The 19842-nt window shown below is 42.5% G+C and overlaps 2 protein-coding genes across 6 annotated transcripts in view; one reads left to right on the top strand and one right to left on the bottom strand.

Moving 5' to 3' along the window:
• Window positions 1-2435, top strand: part of BRAF (B-Raf proto-oncogene, serine/threonine kinase) — a 75604-nt gene extending 73169 nt beyond the window's left edge. For 4 of the 5 annotated variants that reach the window (XM_054386814.1, XM_054386813.1, XM_054386810.1 and 1 more), the window contains one exon: window positions 2352-2391. In XM_054386814.1, the coding sequence (XP_054242789.1) occupies window positions 2352-2374 (23 nt within the window). In that variant the 3' untranslated portion in view covers window positions 2375-2391. Of the gene's footprint in view, window positions 1-2351 lie in introns of all 5 variants that reach the window. The other variant, XM_054386812.1, reaches the window with a different exon arrangement.
• Window positions 2436-10723: 8288 nt separating this feature from the next.
• On the bottom strand, window positions 10724-12246 carry NDUFB2 (NADH:ubiquinone oxidoreductase subunit B2). The gene is made up of 4 exons (XM_054386907.1): window positions 12158-12246; window positions 11922-12066; window positions 11729-11846; window positions 10724-11053 (listed from the first exon to the last, which is right to left on the bottom strand). The coding sequence occupies exons 1-3, from the start codon at window positions 12226-12228 to the stop codon at window positions 11772-11774; spliced, it is 291 nt and encodes a 96-aa protein (XP_054242882.1). The 5' UTR covers window positions 12229-12246; the 3' UTR covers window positions 10724-11053; window positions 11729-11771.
• Window positions 12247-19842: the final 7596 nt, after the last annotated feature.

Here is a 19842-nt window from a genome sequence, read left to right as displayed (position 1 = left end):
AAGGGGTGACATAAAGCGGTGTAGCTACTCCTCGGAACATCCTGTTGACAGCAGGCAGGATGGAAGCTTCCTGTATGTGGATAGGTATAGCTATCCACATTCCTCACCCAAGGAAAGATGTTAACTGGTAACTGAATTCTGTACACATTCAGCTGACTTAAGGCCATCATTACATGAATGTGTTACCTATTTTGGTCTCTTCTTGATCTGAAATTGGATTAGCACCTAAATTTTGAAAGGGGAGATTTAGCATTAGCTTCTCAAAGAAAATGTCTTTGCTAAGGTTTTATTTAAGTAGCAGAAAAGTCTAAAAATCACTTTTTTTTTTTTTTATAGATACCATTCTATGTGAAACACTTCTTCTGAATCTGTTTTCCATTGCCCTTTCCCAATTATTGGTTCATCTTTTATCTTCTGAAATCCCTGTACAACTATTAAAAACTGAATTATTACCAGAAATGGGCAGAAGGACAAGATGAGTAGTGAGGGAGCAGTCTCTTGTTTATCAATTGATCTTTAATCAGCAGTTTAGGAAGGCAGACTGAAAAATAAATGAAGTAAGCTGTGTTTTGAAAATGTACTTAAGCATGAACGTCAGTCTTAAAAATTAGCCTCACAGACAATACTCAATGACTTTTTTTGTCCTTCTCTTAAAAGTAGAAAAATTGAGGTGTTTCCAGAAGATACTCTGATGAGATTTGGGAGATGGTTGAACTATGTCAAAGAAAAACAGGAAAAATTATCAAATATTTAGAGTATTTTAGAGCTGTTGGTAGAGCTAGTAGGATAAGCAATTGGATTCATCATGGAGTTTTTATTCTTCTGTTGTTAGAACTTAAGCCTACAGCCTATGAAGACACAGAGAGCTTGAGATGTGTCACAGGCCTCTATGTCATCCACCCTTACTTTAGACCTTGGGTATAGTCCTTTTCATTTCCTGTGGCACACAGAGCCCTCTCCTTGCTTTGTGTTCCCTTAGGTCAGCTGTTCCTATCTGGCCCTTTAGATGCTTTTTCTTTCAGTCATGCAGACTGCTGATCACTCCTCTTGGTTCTCTTCTTGCAAGAGCAAGACATTCCATGGAATTAATGCTGTCAGCCTAAAACTTGTTTTGCAGGGATGTTTCTGTTTTGTTTCCAGTGTTCTGAATAAGAATCTTAAGGAAAAACAAAGCCAATGAAATGCTTGCCCTTGAAAGGATGGAAGGACACCAAGATAGAGAGCAGTTGTTTGTATGTAATGGTATTCAACACATTTCTGTTGAACGGAACAGAATGTCTGTTAGGCCTGCTTATCACTCCTTTGTTTTTAGGAGAACTCTGAGGAGTGCTGTCCAGAAAGGGGCATAAACTAACCCAAAATTCATGTGAAACCCAACACTAGGAAGTTATATGTATGTTTCTTTTCCTCTTGCCTCTGAGTCCTTTTGCTTAAATGTAGTTAGACACTTCTCCCTAAAAACCCTGTAGAATACATGTTCTTTGTGAGTGGCAGGGAAATCTTACAGCCAAAGTGTAAGATGAAGAAGATGAGTATCTTAGTTTCAGCTTCTATTTAATGTTCTGGCAAACATCTTAAGACCTTAGGCAGCAATTTTACTCTGTGCCATACTTGCATCTCTGAAACGGGACCTACCAATCTATCTCACAGCATGCTGACACTAAGTAAGTCTGTGCAGAATTTCAGGGGATTATTGCATGTGAAAGCACTGCACAGAATTATTGTTCACTCAGTAATTCTGAAGGAAGCATGGAGCTGCTTTATTTGTTGTGCTGCCTATTGGCAAGGCCTAATTTCGGTCTCACCATTCTTATTTTTCTCATAGGAGGTTGCTGTGTTGGCCTCTAAATTAGATCCTAGCATTCTTTAATGCGTGTTTAATATTCAGGCACTTTACTATATATAGTCTTTAAGGGTTAGCAGGTGTGAAATAGTTCTTTGTTATTAAACCAGTTGCACACCAGAATAGAAATTAGTTTGCAGTCTGGTGCATTTATTGCAATTGTTGCTCTTTAGGAGGATATTATTTGTGCAATAAGGAGTTTAAAGTGAAATTAAACCACCACATTTTATTTTCAAATGCATGATGAATTCGACTTTACCTGAACTTTCAGACCTCTGTCTTGGGAAGAATGGGTACACCTTGCATTCAAGAAATTCTATTTTCTGTAAAATAATGCTGAGTCTGTTTTCGATGTTCTCTCACTGTGTATTCTTTTGTGCTTTAACAGTTTATGGGTTTTTAACATCTTTTATATTCAACCTAATGTTCAACCAGTCTGGAGAAAATCTCTGTCCACCTAATAACTGAAATCACCTCCTTAAACCAAGCTCTTGTCCTCCCTCTACAGGAGAATTTGCAGCGTTCAAGTAGCCACAGCACCATGGCAGCACCCACTCTGTTATTTAAGACTTGTGTTCCTACAGTTTCTTAACATCAAAACTCTATTCTGCTCCACGAAAACCTAAAGTTATTTAGAAAAGATATTCATGAGCTTAAAAGTGGAGCAGAATGGAACTGCCAGTCCAACACAATGGGAAAAAGTACCTTTTGGGGAACCAGAATCCTCTGCTGCCGTGTTTCTCCTTCAACACAAACCACCACGTGCATTCGGAGACCCGCAGTGGCTGCCTGTGCCGTTGGCATCATTCCCAGGAGAGAGGAGAGGGCGCTCATGGTTTGACTGTGGTGCGTGGGCGTGAGGTGATGGAACTGCTGCTGCAACTTACGAGACTTGCTTTGGATGGTCTGCTGGTCGGCTTTTCTCCTCTAACAACGTACCATCAGAGGCTGAAAATCTCATGAGTGCTAGTTTAAAAGAATCATCCTCTGTTCTGATCTTTTTTTTTTCCTGGTGTACTCACCGGTTTATGGACAATGCAGTATCCCCTTTTCACTGTATTACAGTGTCAGATACCTAAATCTGTCTATATTATTGGGTTTGCTCCAGTAAAATTGTGGGGGGTGGTGGGAGCTGGGGAAGATGTTACTCTAGAGGCGAAGAAGTTCATCTGAATGAAAAGGGGATGCTGCTGCACCTGTTCTGAGATTTACTTTATCACTTCTTCAAAAACCAACCAACCACCACCAACCTTAACCTCCTTCCTTTTCCAGCATTTTCTTGGTGTGTGCATATACAACATCTTTTAGAAGGATTAGGTAGATCCTTCTTGTGTTGGTCCAGCAAACTGAAGTTTAAAAAAAAAAATGTAGCGAGATCGTCCTCTCATTCTTGTTTCCTTTGTATCATATGATACAAGTATTTATCAAAGATGCTACCATGGCATCTGAAGTCTGTAGAATTCCTGATACAGACTGTGAATGGTGTATGTACCTACTTTAAAAGTTTTATTTTAAATGAGGGTGCAGGTTAATGCCAGGTACCTTACCAATATGTAATGTTTTCATAAATGGAGAAAAAAGTTCTCAGGTTGAATTGAATACAAATACAAAACCCCCTAGAATTAGACATTCCGAAAATTGTTTTGGTACTTTCAAGAGCTTTTTTTAAAGGATTTTTATCCTGTTAACTAAATGTCCTCTGATAAGTGTGTGTGTAAATGTGGAGCATCTTGTCCTAATGGCAAGCTGTTAGATCAAAACAAAACGGTACTTGCTGGATCCACGCTGACTACTTTCCCTCCCATTGCTCTCTTCCAGGTCATCCCTTCCCTTCCATTTGTCTTTCCCTTCTTAAGACTTTGCAAACTAGGACGAAGGTGGCGGTTTCTCCATTAAAGTGCTTTGTTTTCCTGTCCTCCAATCCTGGTTTTCAAATGGTTGGTAGCTTTTTGACAAGTTACCCAGTCAGGGAAAAAACAGCTCATAAAGATGTGCACATCATTTACCTCTAGTAGAGTATCTCGTGATGTGATCTGTTTGCAGAGTTCTCTGATATTACGTGTAAATTATTTGTACAGAGGCAAGTCAGACGGCATTAGGAAGACGTTTAAGCTCAGACTGAAGCTTTCAGAATTTGATTCATATCTGCCCTGTACCATTCCAGGTGAGGCAGGAGAACCAACCCCCCTCCAGTGGGGAGGTTCTTGCTGGGTAAAGGTGTGGGCTGTTAAAAGAAAATCATGACAAATAAATGAAGGAGTTAAATTGTGTGTGAATGTGGTGTCCGTGCCAAACATGGATGTTTTGGTTGAGGATGCTGTTCTTCCCTCCCTACGAGAGCTGGACTGTTTCTGTCTGCAGAAGGTTGCTCCAAGGCAAAGGGAGAAATGTGCATCAGTAGCAGAACATGCTTTTAAAACCCTGGAGTTCTGCAGTGTTGCTGGTAGTCTGTTACGTTTGTCAGTAAATGTTTACTGGGGTTATAGGGACCAGACTAACCTGAAGTGGGAATTATAACTGAAATACTGTGTATTCATCTTAATTCCATAAATATTAGTAAGACAGCAATAGTGAATGACTTAATAGTCACTACAAGAATGAAGTGATTCATGTTGGTACATGAATAGGATTGATTTTGTGTACAGGATGCATTTAAAAAAAAAAAAAAGCACAATTTTTTTCTTGTCTGCTGTGGATCTTCAGATGCTGTAAGGTTTTTTTCCTTGTTGAGATTGGCAGGAATTTAAATAGCAGCAATAGCCACTTTCCAGTGTGGAGAAGCTAATGAGCAAGCAGTGGTTTGCAGACCAGTGAAGTCAGAGTGCTCCCTGGTGAAGCCACTTGGGTCTGCAGGCAGGTGAGAGATACATAGTCCCGGAGAGTAAGGTAGTCACTGCTCCTTCTCCTTCCACTCCATGCACTGCTCCAGCCCCTGTATAGGCTGTGGCCTAATTTGTACACGTTGAGCATACTGGAAATTAACATTCTCCTGAAAGAAACTGTTACTAGAGCAAGTATGTACAGGTGGTTTAACTGTCATTTGTTTCACAAAGCTTGTTGAAAGCCCTAGTTTCCTTCCACAAAGGTCATGCTGGCAGAAGATTGCCTGCTAAAATATAACTGTTAGGAATTTCATTCTATCTTTGCTTAAAATGAACTTACTTTTGTGAAGATTCATTGCCCATTAGTCTACAATATGCTTCTTGAGCCCATAGGAAAAGCACAAGGAAAATTGCTGTCCTTGTCCATGCAAAGCACTTTATAAGTAACAGATGATCTCTGGGGGGGGGGTTTATTGGGGTTTGTTTGCTTGCAATTTTGTTTTTCTGATTGTGTTTGATTTGGGTTTTTGTTTTTTTCCTAAGGAATGTGCAAGTTGTTTGGCTGCTGTTTAGAGAAGTCCTTTCAGGATGCATTTCTACTGGTTTTCATGTTTGTTTGTTTCCCTCCATGTAGCTGTAGTAATGTGTGTTTGTCTGTAAGAGGTCCCATGTAATACTCACTCAAAAATTGGGAAGAAATTTGGCTTGTAAATAACTAGGATTTTTTTTTTCCCTTCAAGAAGTTTTCCTCAATGTCTCATATGCCATCAGAACCAGTCTTAAAGGTGCCCTGTAGATATTTAGTGAATGGGGAGATAAGAACAGGCAAGAACTGAGTGCCCTGTATAGAAGTGGGATGACGGAATCAAGCTGAAATGACCTGTACATTCATGTCCTTTAGACCAAATTTCTAAGCTTCTCTGTGGTATTCTGACCATAAGCAGATGCCATAGTATGGAAATGTCAGTACAGATAGTGTGTGTGCGTGTTGGGGTGGACACCGAGACAGTGATACTGCCTTTAGCTCTCCAGTATCTAGTATATAACAGTTATTTGCAAAACTACCAGTATCCAGTCCTGGCTATTCATGTTTTCATTAACCACATGTACACCTTCTCCTCTGCCTTTCCTTCTTTTGCACACAGTCAGGAGGCCAGTTACCTGTTGCATCTTCCCTGTCAGTATGTGATGTAATGTTTCCTGCAGCATATTTGCTGGAGCTAAAACATTGTAGTGGAGCTTAAAATCAGATGGTATGAGCATAGAAGCCTGGTTATTTTGAATCTCATTTCTCCATTAATGAAGTTCTAGGTGGCCTCAGATACAATTAGTCATTTCTTTTTTGATAAGCTCATGCAGGTCATTAAATTAATCCACTTCTGCTTTTCATGCTTATCTAAAATCATGCTTTCTTGTACTAGGATGCCTTAGCAGCTGATGATGATTCAGACTCTTTGAGGCCAAGTACTGCCATGTTATTATGTCCTCTCAACATCACATGGATTAGTGTGTGCTTGTATGGCCTTCAGGACATAAAATGAGTGAAATGCTGACTGTTTGATAGATACCATGTCTTTCCACAAATGCCCAAATCGGGGAAAAAAATACACTGAAGGTCACGCTAAAGTAGATTTGCTTCTGTGTTTGCCTGGTGATATAAATTCATCCAGCATTTTACAGAACATTTGCAGAAGCCTGATCCCCAGAAATCTCACAAACAAGTTGCAGTTTTGATAGCTGGAGGGGCTAAATGTAGGGAAGAAACATGTAGACATTTCACCTATATTCAGCCTATAGATTTCATTCCCTTCTTGACTGTGAGTGTAGCATGTGTAGCACAAAGTATTCATAGTACTGTAGACAACGTGTCTTCTGTCTGTTGAAAAAAAGCATCACCAGTAGCACAATGCGACAGGCAAAGCTTCTAGGTACAGTTAAGTTCAGTTGAAAAGCAGCTGCATGAGTGGACTGTTGCAACATCACATTGAAGGTGCTGGGTGTTCCTGTTCTCACACATTTTACACAGAAGTTTATGAAATAAACTTTCTGTTTACTGCAGCCTTGTTAGTATGCGTTTGCACTTCGTATTTGTTTTGGCAGGTATTTTAAATATTTTTCTTCATTGCTTCATTATTTCTTACCTAGTAAGTTAAATTATCAGAAGAACAGAGCAAAGTTGTTTAAAACCTTATTATTTGCATTGAAGTTTTAAGGAAGTTAACACAGAAGCTATTAAGTCAGCACCATGACAGCAGTAAATGACTACAAAAATGCAGAAGGAAGAAACTTAAACTGCAGAATACAGAGTACACCAAGAGCGAACTCAGATCAAAGCTAGCTTCTCTTTCTGTACAAAAGAGAGTTACCAAGACCCTCTGTTGAATGGTTTACATAGGGATCCCCCAAAACACTCTTTGCAGTTTGCCAAATGATCATGTGCCTTTGCAACCTTAAAAAGTACAACAGAATGTAAACCAGGTGCTTTGTAACTAGAGCAGTGGCTTTGGTTTACTTCTTATGCAGTAGTTTTGTATATAGCTATTACTATAGATAAGTACTTTGGAGTTGGTAAACTTCTGCAAAGGAGCAAGAAGGACAGAGAGTATTCCCCAAAATACCTATGATCATTTCAAAGCCAGGAATTGAAGGATATGTAATTCACTTACAGTGAATTTCAGTTACAGTTTCAACCTGCTGCTTGAAATCTGCTCTATAAAAAGTTAAGTTAGGTTAATTTAGTTTAAAAACAAGTCCTTCTCACCTCCAAAGACACAAAGGTCTTGTTAAAGAAAGGTAATAGAAAGCCTTGAAGAGGCCCAAAGTTACACTGTTATAGCATCTTGGAATGAGATGGTAGATGAAAAATGAGATCTAGATGAGGAAAAGTTGATGGCTAATAGTCATGTAATACAAGTCCACATATATCAGACCATACAATTAATTTCCTGGCCTAGAAAGTGCAATTTCATTTTCTGGAATATCGGAAGGTTTCCTTAGTTCTTCCTTGGGCCTCTTGCAGTTACTCTTCAGTGATCACATACTAACCATGGGAGATAGTAGGTGTCTTGTCAGCTGAGGGATGACCAGTGTGATTGAATTTGATTTGTTCAAACTGGTTACACACTATATACCAGTGTCATGTTTAACCTAGTTGTCCATGATGGTCAAAATAATGAGATTTGGTATTTGTGCTTTTTCAGATCTTTTCCTTTCCTTCTTTGGGGAAAGACTTTAGGCATAATTGTGAATTATAAAATTATGTCTAAATGTACAGTTCATGCAAAATATCAGACCAATTTCAATTTGGATTTGTTCCTTTCAGGAAGCAAAGTATAAAAGCATTTTACTAATGCTCCAGGAACTACCTTGAATCCTTCTACCTAGCCTAAATTCTGCACTAAAAATATATGTGAGAAGATGGTATTTTGTCCTTGTTTAAAAACAAAATCACAAAGAAACTATTTCTCCAAGAGAAGGGAGCTAGTGGGAGGGTTCAGAAGCTTCTCAACTACCTAAGCATTTGCTTCACAGCCTCACAACAGCAGTGTGTTCTGCTCATCCAGCCTCCTTATGAGCTAACCATGGTCTGTCTGGTCATTTTATCTGGTTTGTCATGTTTGCAGCAGCTGTACTTTAAAGTAAGCCTTTTGTGTCATTTACTTTTGAATGACCAAACCACAAAAAAAATAACCTTTGTTTGTTTGGGTTGGGAAAATTATTTGGGTTTGTTTTGTTAAATGTCATTCTGTGTTGCATTTGTGTATTCACTCTAGCTGAAAATAAAATCTGCGTGTTTGGGAGTTCAGTGGAACAGTAGGAGAAAAAAATGAAGCCCCACTATCTGGGCATTGATGTTGGGTCTAGAGGGAAAAATGGACCAAACTTGGGTGTTGGGTTATTTTGGGATGGTGGGGGGTTCTGAGGGCATAATTTAAATTAAGTCTGTCTAAAATAAAATGTAAGTGCAATAGATGTGCTTTTTTTATTCAAAGCTGTGAACCTTTAGGGGGGAAAAAAAAGCCACAAAAAAATCAACAACAAAAAAATGCACATCATTCCTTCATGAGCCTTGTGTCCTACCTGGCTTCCCTTCCTCCCCTTCTCCACACTTCTCCTCAACTGACAGAAACCTGACAGTGGCCAATTTGCATCTGTTGACAACCTAAATTAACGTTGCTTTTCTTCTGATCTCATTGGTTGGGATTAGGGAAGAAAAGTCCTGTTCTCTGCTTATTCCAGCCTTGAAATCCCTTCAGGATCCAATGCTGACCTGTGCTGCTAGAGCAAGGCCTGCCACTGTCTGGGACTCAAGCAAGCCCAGTGGTGCTGTGGTGATCCTGACTGCAAGCACAGAATTCCTGGCCTTTTGTCCTCCAGGCCTAACATCACTCCCCACCTCATTTCAGGTGCAGTGATGGTCTCCCAGGGCTGGGCAGGTGATATTTTTCATAAGCAATTGCACAAGTAACCAGTTATCATCTGCCTAATTGGATTGCTTTTGCCGTTTGTCAAACCACACGTGCAGGCTGGCCACTGTTGCCTTCTGTGACTGCCTTGTTCTGAAGGAGCAGGTGTACATGTGTTTCATCTGTTGTGTGTTCCTTCCACTGTCTTTTTCTCAGTTGAGCACATGCTGCTTTTCCTAGGTTAGGAAAGGTGCACTGGGCTCTTGGAGGGGGGTTCCACAAGGGGCACAATACTTATGTTTCATTAAGAAGTGATGGAAGGTGTAGCACTCAGTAGTTGGACCCTATAGGGGGAGAGAGAGAACTCGCTTGTTTAAAGTTTATAGATATATGGATCTATATCCTTTAAACTTGATTATTTTTATATATATAGTCAAGACAATGGCATTACCTCATCATGCAGAGGCTTATGAGAGGCAAAGTATCTAGTAAGGAGAGGAAAGGGAAATTTATATAGAGATTTGATTTGTTTGTTTGTTCCTTAGTGCAATTAAATAAATATGTCCCACCAATTTACACTCTGTGCTAACACAACATTCCTTTTAGCTGTATTTTTTTGTTGTTGTTGCTGTTGACCACCAGAGGTTTGTGAGGGGCTTATGACTGCAAAGTAGAAGGTCCAGTCTGGTTACTTAAACAAAAAACCCAATTGTGTTAGTAGATTTCCATAGCTGCTTTTAAAAATCTACAATGGAGTAATTGTTTTGAAACTTGTATTTATTTTTTAATTCATAATGTTTATTTTTGGTTTCCTGTTACATAGGTCATGGCAACTCCCCTTCTTTCCTTCTCAAGTTTCCCCTGTAATTGCCAATACAACTTATTTTTCTTGTTTGTTCCTGCCCCCTTTACTTTTGTTGTCCCTTCATTTGTACTTGGAGTTTTTCTCATGTAAATTTGTACAATGGGAAATATTGTCCAGTTTGGTTAGAGAGCATGGAGACTTAAGACATATTAAAATTTGATAGCTGAATTCAGATTGAAGAAAACTATTTCTGTGTAAAGTTATTTAAAGAACTCTCTGTATTATATAAAAGGCAAAAAGTTCTATGTACTTGATGTGAATATGAGAATACTGCTATAATAAAGATTGACTGCATGGAAAAGTCTGAAGGAGATTGTCACGTAATTCACAACTCCTCCTCTCTGTGAAGTGCCAGAGGTGTAACTAATGTGGTTAACAGGAGTGAAAAATTTACTGTGATGCTGTTGCTTTAGAATGTTATTCTGGAAGGCAAAAATGAAAGGGGAGGGATGGTGGGGGGGTGGGAGGAAACAAACAGACCCCACACACCAGAAAAACGGCAGTAGAGGGATGAACCCCTCTCCCTCTTTATGCCAGACTGCTGCCTCCTTGACCACAGCGCTTAACCCTGCAGCATTTTTACCTCTGCAGAGGGATTTGCTTCACATGCATTATTCTGGACTTTGGTAACACCCAGGGCAATTCCCCTTCAGCTGGGCGGGGGGAAGCTTGGCAGCAACTGGTCTGGGTTCTCTTTGAGGGTCACTTCCCCTGCTTCTATGGCAGCTGGTATTCCAACTGCTATTTGGTGACATTTCAGTAAAATGTTAAGTCAGATTCTTGCAGTTCTAACAAGGACAAGTTTTATTTTCCTCACCCTTTTAGTGGTTATTTGGTAGAGCTTTCATGATGGAACTCTTGCCTACTGTACATTCATGGAAGTTGGAACCTGCTCTCTCAACATGGCTCTATCACTTTGTTTCCAGGGTGCAGCACCTTATGTATTGAGCAAATATTACAGAAGCTCCAGCAGACTGAAATACCCCATCATCTCCAGAAATCCTACAGCACTCAAAAGCAAAGTACAGTTTATCTTGACTTTGTTTACAGTTAACTTTTATTGAAGTAAGGACAAAGGAGCCAAAGCTTGGTTCCAGAGATCTCTAGTTCCAGGTACCTGCAAGTAACAAAAGAGAATCTTTAGAACCCTTTTCATTCACCCTTTTCCTACCACTGAGATTAGAAGAAGGACCCCTTGATACTGCCTATGCTGCCTTCAGCAGTAGTTGAAACTTTTTAGAGCCACAACATGACACAGCAGCTTAAGAAACGGGATGACAACTGGAAACACGGCAAAGCCTCAAACCTTTAAGGGAACAATTTCACAGCTCTCTCTCTAGAAACAGAGTGTGTCCTCGAGATTATGTAATGCTGGGTCTACAGAATAGCTTAAGAAAATAATTTTCAACTGCTAGCAGTTAAGCTACCATTCATAAGAATTTTAAGTATACACTGCAGGTTCACAGTGGCAAAACTAGACTACCAGGACACCAGCATTTAAGTACCCAAAAATGTGTGAAGGCAAGAGGTAGTGCAAATACTTGCACTCTGTACAACAGAGATTTGACACATTTACCTATGTAAGTGCACAAGTAATGGCTGAAAATAGGGCACTTCCAGCAGTGCCATGAAAAGACAGCCTGTAAACAGAGCCAGGCACTGCAGCTCAGCCAGGAGCTTTGAAGCAAAGTTAAAGCACAGTCTAGACTGTGTGTGGAGACTGGTGTCTGCGATTATTACTGTCCAAAGCCAACCACAGCACAGCCACAGTGGCCGGCAGCAGGAAACGTACCGGTGTGTGCTGCCGGCAACGCCGGAACCCGTGGATGGAAGCGCTATTCCGCGTCATCTGGAGGGATCCCAAGCTCCTCGTCCGTCCAGGCCGAAGAGTCGGGGTAAGGGAAGTGGCCCTGGGAGAGAGTCACGGTCAGAGCGCGGCCAAGGCCCCAGTCACCTCCCGCCCGCCCCTGCTACGCCGGCCTTACCAGCACCATGTCCGAATTGTGCCAGAAGTGCCACAAGATCCAGAACCACATGAAGCCGCTGAGGAGCTCGCTCCGGATCACTTGCGACCGCGTCAACTCCGGGAACTGCCGGTACCGCGGCTCAATGTGCACCCCACCGCCCGCACTGCAAAAAACGCACCACCGCCTCACTCCCAGCTCTGCCGGCAATTTGCGGCAACCGGCCCAGCCCGACTCCCCCTGCCAGCCCCACTCACTGCCGCAGCCCGGTCGCGCCTGTCCCGATCCGCAACAGCCGCCCCGCCGACCGTCCCAGCGACGCCAGCATGATAGCAGCTCCACCAGCCCGCCCCAAGCCCTCAATGTCACCCAGACACCTCCCAGCAACAGCTGCGGCGATTGGGCCGCCCCGTTGCCTACTGGAGAGGCGCAGAGAGGTCGTGGGCGGGAGCGACGCAAAACGTCCCGCCCCGCTGGCAGACTTGCTGTGCCTAAGAGGGCAGCCTTGCCTTCCAGTCCCGGCACTTGGGAGCGGGGGGACGGCACCAACTCACCAGCGGAGGGGTGTTCCTCCTCTGTCCCAAAAATGGGAATCGCCCACTGAGGGTGCGGAGCGGGACGGGGAATGATCTCCCCGGCCAAACTGCACATTTCCGAGCAGGGCAAGAAGGGTATGTCAGCTTCTTGTCTTTAAGGGTAAGGATCTAAAGAAACAACGCGGGGCTCTTTTCTCCCCTGGGCGGCCCAGGTGGTCCAATCCATAGCGTCCGGTTGCGCCGCAACGGGACATGCTGGAGGTGTGGGTAGAGGCCGCTCGGGTGTTTGTGCGTAGCCGCCGCTGCGTTTCTGCACCGTTGTGAGGGCCGGCAGCAGGGCCTCGCCTTCGTGGTTGGGATGCGGGTGGGAGCGGCCCCGCGGCTGGGCTCCTGAAGGAACGTCTGGTGCGGTGCCTCTTTCCTCTGGCCAGTGGCTCCGTTGGCGCCGTTCTCAACGTCGTGCTGTTCTCCAGCCGGGCGAGGCGGGCGGGGAGCGGGCAGGGCAGCGGGGGCGAAGCGAGGCCCTCACTGTAAGCCTGCTGCTGTAGCGGGAATGCTGAGGCAAACTACAGGGTGCCCAAGCACAGAAATACCCAATAAGGAATTTAAAGCCTGTGCTGTATTAGCAAAGACCTACTTCTTTCTTTCTCCTTTAATAGGTGCTAAAATAGCGCAACGGCCTAGTTACATGCTCAGTAGTGTCATTGAAGCAGCAGCCTGGATTCGATCCCTGCAGTCTGGGAACGGCAGGAGTGCTTGGCCTGGCCGTGGAGTTTGAGGACCCAGCCTGCAGTCAGCCTATCTGTTCAGTGACCTGCTCCCAGAACAAGAGTCAGAGGAGATCTGCTGGCTTGTTACAGAGAACGAGTTGCCTCCAGTACATGTTGTATGCCTTCTGAGATTCAAATGATTGTGAAAGAAGTAAGTGAAAAATAATGGAGAAAGTGGCCAGACTGTCAGAGGGGTCCTTTCAAGCAATCAGATGCCCTCCAGCTGCTTCTGGAAAGGTAATAGAATCATAAATGCTTTAGGTTGGAAGGGACCTTAGAGAGGTCAGTGTGTCCAACTCCCTCCGCAGTGAGCAGAGACACCTTAACCAGATCAGGTTGCTCAGATCCCTGTCCAATCTGACGTTGCATGTTTAACAGGGTGAGGGTCTTACCTGTTCCAGTGTTGTGCCACCCTCACTGTAAAAAAATTATTCCTTGAATCTAGTCTAAATCTACTCTCTTTTAGTCTTAAGCCATTACCCTTTGTCCTGTCAGTAATACAAAATTAGTGCATATTAATTAGTTCCTCCTGAGTATTTGTTGAATGCCATTTCACAAGTAAAACTGGTGAAGAGTTTCTGTGACCCTCTGGAAGGGTAACCTTGTTTTGCCTGGCAGTGTATGAACAAAGCAGTCTGTGAATGAAGATTTAAGATAGGTTTGGTGTCTCTGTCACAATCTGTACCTGACATCCCAAGCTGGCATGTCCACCCTTCTAATATACATTACTTGTACCTTAAACCTCTGCTTGTGAGGAAAGAGCACTTCTCATAGGCCCAGAGCAAAAGGCGTTGTTGCCAACACTTGGAGTCAAATTCATGTATATCTTAGTCTAGCTTCATCCAGGGACATACACTGTGAAGTGATTTCACTGAACTTCACAGACCAGCACTTGAAAAGAGGTGTTTCTCACAGGTGAAGATCCCGAAGAAAAGAACAAATGCCTTGCTTTGATTTTACTTTTTCTTTGCCCAGTGACTGTACAACTTTGCATACAGCTAGTGTGTTCTGATCCACAGACTCTTAGGCAGGGTCTTTTAAATAACAGTATATTCTAAACCTGTTAACATCCCAAACAGCTGACATCCTCAGCTGAACAAGTATAGGCTTTGCATGTCTACCCTGTGGACATCCTTGTAGTTAAGAGATTTTCAGTTTGCCACTCTTCCGAGTCTTGTAACCATCTGAGTGCATTTTCAACAACAGTTCACACAGAACAGTTGGTTCTAATCATTGGTTTTAATTAACATAAGATTAATGCAACACAAGTTTCTCTTTTTCCATAAAAGCTGAATACGTTAATAGAAGGTTCATAGTTTTGTTGTCAACTCTGCTTCCCAGCTCCCTTGCATTTTGTCTTTCTCCCTTCTTGTAGTCCCTGGCATGTTGTTCGCTGTGTCACTATTCTTAAACATTTCACATTGTCCATCCTGCTCAAACCAGATGGCCTCACTGCTGGCTCTGACCTAAAGGCAACTTTGTCTTCCTAGGCTCAACCCCTGCATTCTTTGTTCTTCCTTGACTTCAATTTCTTTCACGGACCTTGCAGGTCTTGCTTGCTTAGGGAGTGTGGATAGCTGTATAAGAAGCAGGGTACAAGAGCAGGCAATGCACACCTGACCACTAACTGCCCCATGAGAGCTGGGGCAGGTAGACTGGGAAGAAGCCAGCAGGGCTGGTATGCCTGCATTGCTCCTGGACATGGGAGAGGCAGCTCCAGAACCCACTCCACCCTGCTGCCTCCATTCTGCCACCTTTCTCCCAGCTGTGCCTTGTCCTGAGAAATTGGTGTGTTTTCCAGGTTCAAAGCTCTTTACTAAAGTCAAGTAACTAAAAGATCAAGGATAAGTGAGAGAAGTGTTCTGATTTAAAACCTGCACACCTAGTGCCTCCTTCACACTAGAATAAAGTCATGATAGGATCCAGGATGGGTATCTGCTATAGCTTTGTTTGTACTTGAAAGGCATGTTGTCCTTTGAAAAACACATATCACCATGATTGAAGAAATGGTGATATACCTGCTAAATACATGTCTAGCAGCTGAATAGAAGGCAAGTGAAACACAAGGGGAATTTTACAATGTAGTTCCTTTTATTTTTTTTTTAATATTTCTTCTTTCAAAGGTTTTTAAAAATCAGACCCATTTGTGATGAGCTTACAGGTGAACAGCATAGTATCGCAGGATATAATGGAAGAATTAAAATAGAGAACTAATGTACTGGAAAGCACATTTCAATTTTATAAGCAATATTTCTGTTTAAGGATTTAAGTATTCAAAAATCATGCTGATGATCTGCTTCTTTCTCCTCCTTCCCCTCTCCAGGTTAACTCCATGTCCATCTCACATGTCCAGTGTTGTCACACAGCTAATAAAGGTCCCTGTAGCTCTCTGCTGCCAAGATGTCCAGTAACATAGTAAGTTCAATATCCATAGATAGGTCACTGAAAGCAGAGAGAAGAAAAAAGCTAGGAAACAAAGACAGTTGTTGGAGTGTGGGGCGGGTGTCCCGTGTGGATTTAGTTGTTTTCTTTGCAGCAGGCTATGGAAGTTCTGTTGCCAAGGTCTTCATCACTTGTGCTTTTCTACAGCTGTCCCATTTGTTCATGGAATCTAGATTCCACTTGTATGCCCTCTGTATCCTCAGCAAAAAGGACTTTTATTGATTCATCATCAGAGGCTTCCAGTGTTGTGAGGGGGGCTCGTGTGTTGGCAAGGAATGACACTGATGGCTATTACTACCTGGGACACATTGCCCAAGAGGTGAAGGTAGGTGTGGTAGTTTTAGGGCTGTGCCTTTAACTTTTCTTCACAAAGTTTGAGCAGAAAGGTAAAAGAATGTAAATAAATCACTATTGGGGGTAGGAAAGCAAAATAATGATTATCCTAAACACTTCCATTGGAGAAATAGAAATGTTTAAGAGTCAGTACACAAAACAAAGTACAGGCAGTCTCTCTGTCTGTCTGGTATTTCTCTGTTGGGCTGTTCTGCCTTTCTCCTCTTGCTTTTCGAAGATAACGCACACACCCGCATACTGACCTTGAAAAGCTAAGTTCCTAACAATCTCTCTGCTTCTTGGCTTTCTCCCCCTTTGCCTGCTAGCTCTGGGAAGGGGTGGGGAAAGAAGTGGGGCCCCTCTGGGGCCAGGAGGCTTTGTTGTGGTTTTCTCTTAATTGTACGTATTTGTAAATGTTGCGAATAGCGTATATGTGTACATATTCATTGCATTTCATTACAGATTGTAGTTTTGCTTGTATAATACAGCTTCATTTGCTTCCAAACTGAGTTAGCCTGGTTATTGTTAATGTGGGAGGGGTGAAGGCTTAAATTAAAACATTAAAGTTTATGCCAGTTATACTATTTTACTGATTTGTTCTTCTTTTGATCACTATGCAACAAACTGCATCATACATGGCAGTTTCTTTTGGCTACCCTTTCTGACGGGAGGTTTCCTGGTAAACTTCTGCCTTAGTGTGCTAATTGTGCTCTTACTAAAGTCTGAAGTCTAAACTGAAAGATAGAGAAAGGCTTGGTCAGCCCTTTGGACCCCAGCGTTTTAATTACTTTTAAAGTCCAATGTGGACACAGTGCAGTGAACAATCTGGTAGAAGAGGAAAGCTGCATTCCCAGATCACATTCTGTTTCCTGGGATTTCTGCCACTTCCCTCTTAGCACTTACATTTGGCCCTTAATTGGACCCAGATGTCTGTCTTACAAACCACATGTTTCATCTTGTAGGGCTCCAGGGAACGCTTTTTAATTGAGTTTGACAAAAGCCATGCTCTGAAAGGCAAGGTACAGCTTCGCCTGCAGGAAACGCCTCTCTACGACATTCTCCACTATGAAGATGCCAGGCAACGGCCTCTTGCTCCAGGAGACAGGGTCTTGGCACCATGGGAGGACAGAGCTGAACGTTTTGGCCCAGGCACTGTGCTAAAGGTTGTGGAGAGCAAGGAGGCACATTTAGGTACGGGGTGTTGGCTTCCTTAATAGTGTTTGACCTGCCACAGTTGCTGGTCACTCTACAGAAAGAAGTCTCAACCACAGAGAATTCACCACCTGCTGCTTGGGTTTTTTTAATCATCTTTTTTGTTGTTGGCAGTGAGCATCCTGTTCTTTTTCTGGTGCCAGAATTAATGCAGCTCTCAGAATTAGCCTTTGCTTTGTCCTGTGAGTGGAAACTTCCTGCAGTTTGCGGAAGTGGGGTGTGCATTCTCCCAACACAAGGAGAAGAATGTTCCTGACCCTTGTGAGCATTCACCCAATAATGTGCTACTCTAGTTTCCAGCTTTTGTAGGGTAAAGTCCTGGCTCACTGTGATGAGTGAGACATTTACTATCTGCTCTCTCTTCATGGGAAGTTCAGAAGAAGGTCAAATTTTAAACCTATAAGAAAAAAGTTGTGGAAGTTGTTACAAAATTGACTGAAACCCGAGCCTTGACTTTTATCCTCTGCTTTCTAAGGGATAAATCACACAGCTTGACAAGCTTCTAATTCATTCTTTGTTTGTTTTTTTTTTTTTCTCTTATATGCACAGCACACAACAGAAGAGTGATTGTGAGTTTCTGGAATGGGCAGACTAAGGACCTGTCTTCTGAGCAAGCTCTGTGGATCCCTCTGCCCTTAAGCGAACGCATCATCCTAGAACTGCAGATGCCTTTAGCAGCCAGGCAGATGGTGGTAGATTCAAGTTTGGATTACCCATACATCGTGACCCCAGGCTATAGAGCCTCAGGCCATCACAGATGGGGTCACTCACACCTGGACCATTGTTCAGGGGGTTTGTATTTGAGTGAGCCATGCACTAAGTGCAGCAGTAGGTGTACCTTGCTTCCCTATTGCTGCCTTTCAGCTGGGGAACCCACATGGGCTACAGGATGCAAAGCGCAGCAGGAAGATGCCTTCATCCCTGGAACAGACTTGACAGAACAAGAGCTTAGCAAGAAAATAGAAGAACAGCTGTCTGAAATGAGAATTTCATCTTCAGAAAGTGTTTCCAGAGAGGAAGACAAAAAGGAAGAACAGAAACTGAAGACAGAAAATGTTCCAAACGATATTCAGTCTTGTTTGGAAGAAGACAATGAGCTTATAGAACCTAAAAAGGTAAGAAGAGCTTCATTCTGACTCTTTTTTTTTTTTTTTTTTTTTTTTTTTTTTAACATGTGGTCTGCTATTTGTGTAATGTCTGCTTTGTTATCTATAATTTTCTGCTCTTCATACCAAAAAATTACTGGAAGTTTTAGGTCTGGCCCTTATGTACATCTGCTAAAGGACAGAGATACGCTGCTCTGCACTGTGTTCCTGATCCTTTGAGGAAAGAGAATCATAGAATAGAATCATTAAGGTTGGAAAAGACCTTCAAGATGATCAAATTCAACCATGACCCAACTACTATGACCACTACACTATATCCTGAAGCACCATGTCTACACTCTTCTTGAACTATTCCAGGGATCGCAATTCCACCACCTCTCTTGGCAGCCTGTTCCATTGCTTCACTGCTCTCTCAGGTCTGGATTATGATTGTATTTCTTATTATTTCTAGAGTCCTCAGAGGGAGATGGCTGATGCTTTGGTTGATACTGCTGTCAACACAGACAGGTGGTTAATGGTGACACTGCACAAGGAAGAAGCAGAAGGACAGCAGGATGTTAAAACTGAGGGTAACGTTAAACACAATCATGGTATTAAAAATGTAGCTTTTTTAATCCAAAAATAAGACTTGCTACACAATGTCAGTGCAGCAGGCCATTGTGTCTAAGATCTGTTGCCATAGTTTTGATGTTTCAAAAGAAAATGCCATAATGCCAAGCTGAATGCAGCCACCATAAATGTAAGATCATTATATATAGGTATTAAAAGTAGTGTGGCTTGAGAAGTTGTTCATCTTCTTAGAATCATAGAATTGTTCTGATTGGAAAAAGAGCTCTAAGATTGTCGAGTCCAACTGTTGGCCTAGCACCACCATGGCCATTAAACAGTGTACCAAAGGGCGATGTCTACACATTTTCTGAACACCTCCAGGACCTTCACGACCTCCCTGGGCAGCCTGTTCCAATGCCTGACCACCTTTTCAGTAAAGAAATCTTTCCTACTACCCAATCTAAGCCTCCCCTGGCACAATTTCAGGTCATTTTCTCCCATTCTGTCACTCGATATGAGGGAGAAGAAAACAACCTCCACCTCACTACAGCTTCCTTTCATGTAGTTTTAGAGAGCAATGAGGTCTCCACTGAGCCTTCTCTTCTCAACTCCTCATAAAACTTGTTCTCTAGACCCTTTGCCAGTGTTGTTGCCCTTCTCTGGACACACTCCAGCACCTCTAAGCGCTTCTTGTAGTGAGGGCCCAAAACAGAACACAGGATTGGAGGCACAGCTTCACCAGTGCTGAGTACAGGGCATGATCACTTCCCTACTCCTGCTGGCCACACTTCGTGAGGTGAAACTATTTTCAGATGGAAGTCAGGGAGGTTTGCCTTTTACAGTTTTCTTAACCTTTATCATGATGATCACTATAAATGTTATTTATTATAAATTTCCTTGCTTTAAAAATTAGTCTGTAACATTAATTATGACTGCCTGTAGCAAAAGAAAAAAAAATCACCTGTAAAAACTCCTTCTGTTATATCTGCTGAAA

This window comes from Indicator indicator, chromosome 14, assembly GCF_027791375.1.
Source record: "Indicator indicator isolate 239-I01 chromosome 14, UM_Iind_1.1, whole genome shotgun sequence".
Classification (NCBI taxonomy): domain Eukaryota; kingdom Metazoa; phylum Chordata; class Aves; order Piciformes; family Indicatoridae; genus Indicator; species Indicator indicator.
Note: the sequence above shows the minus strand (reverse complement) of the source record. Positions and strands in the feature narration are given on the sequence as shown.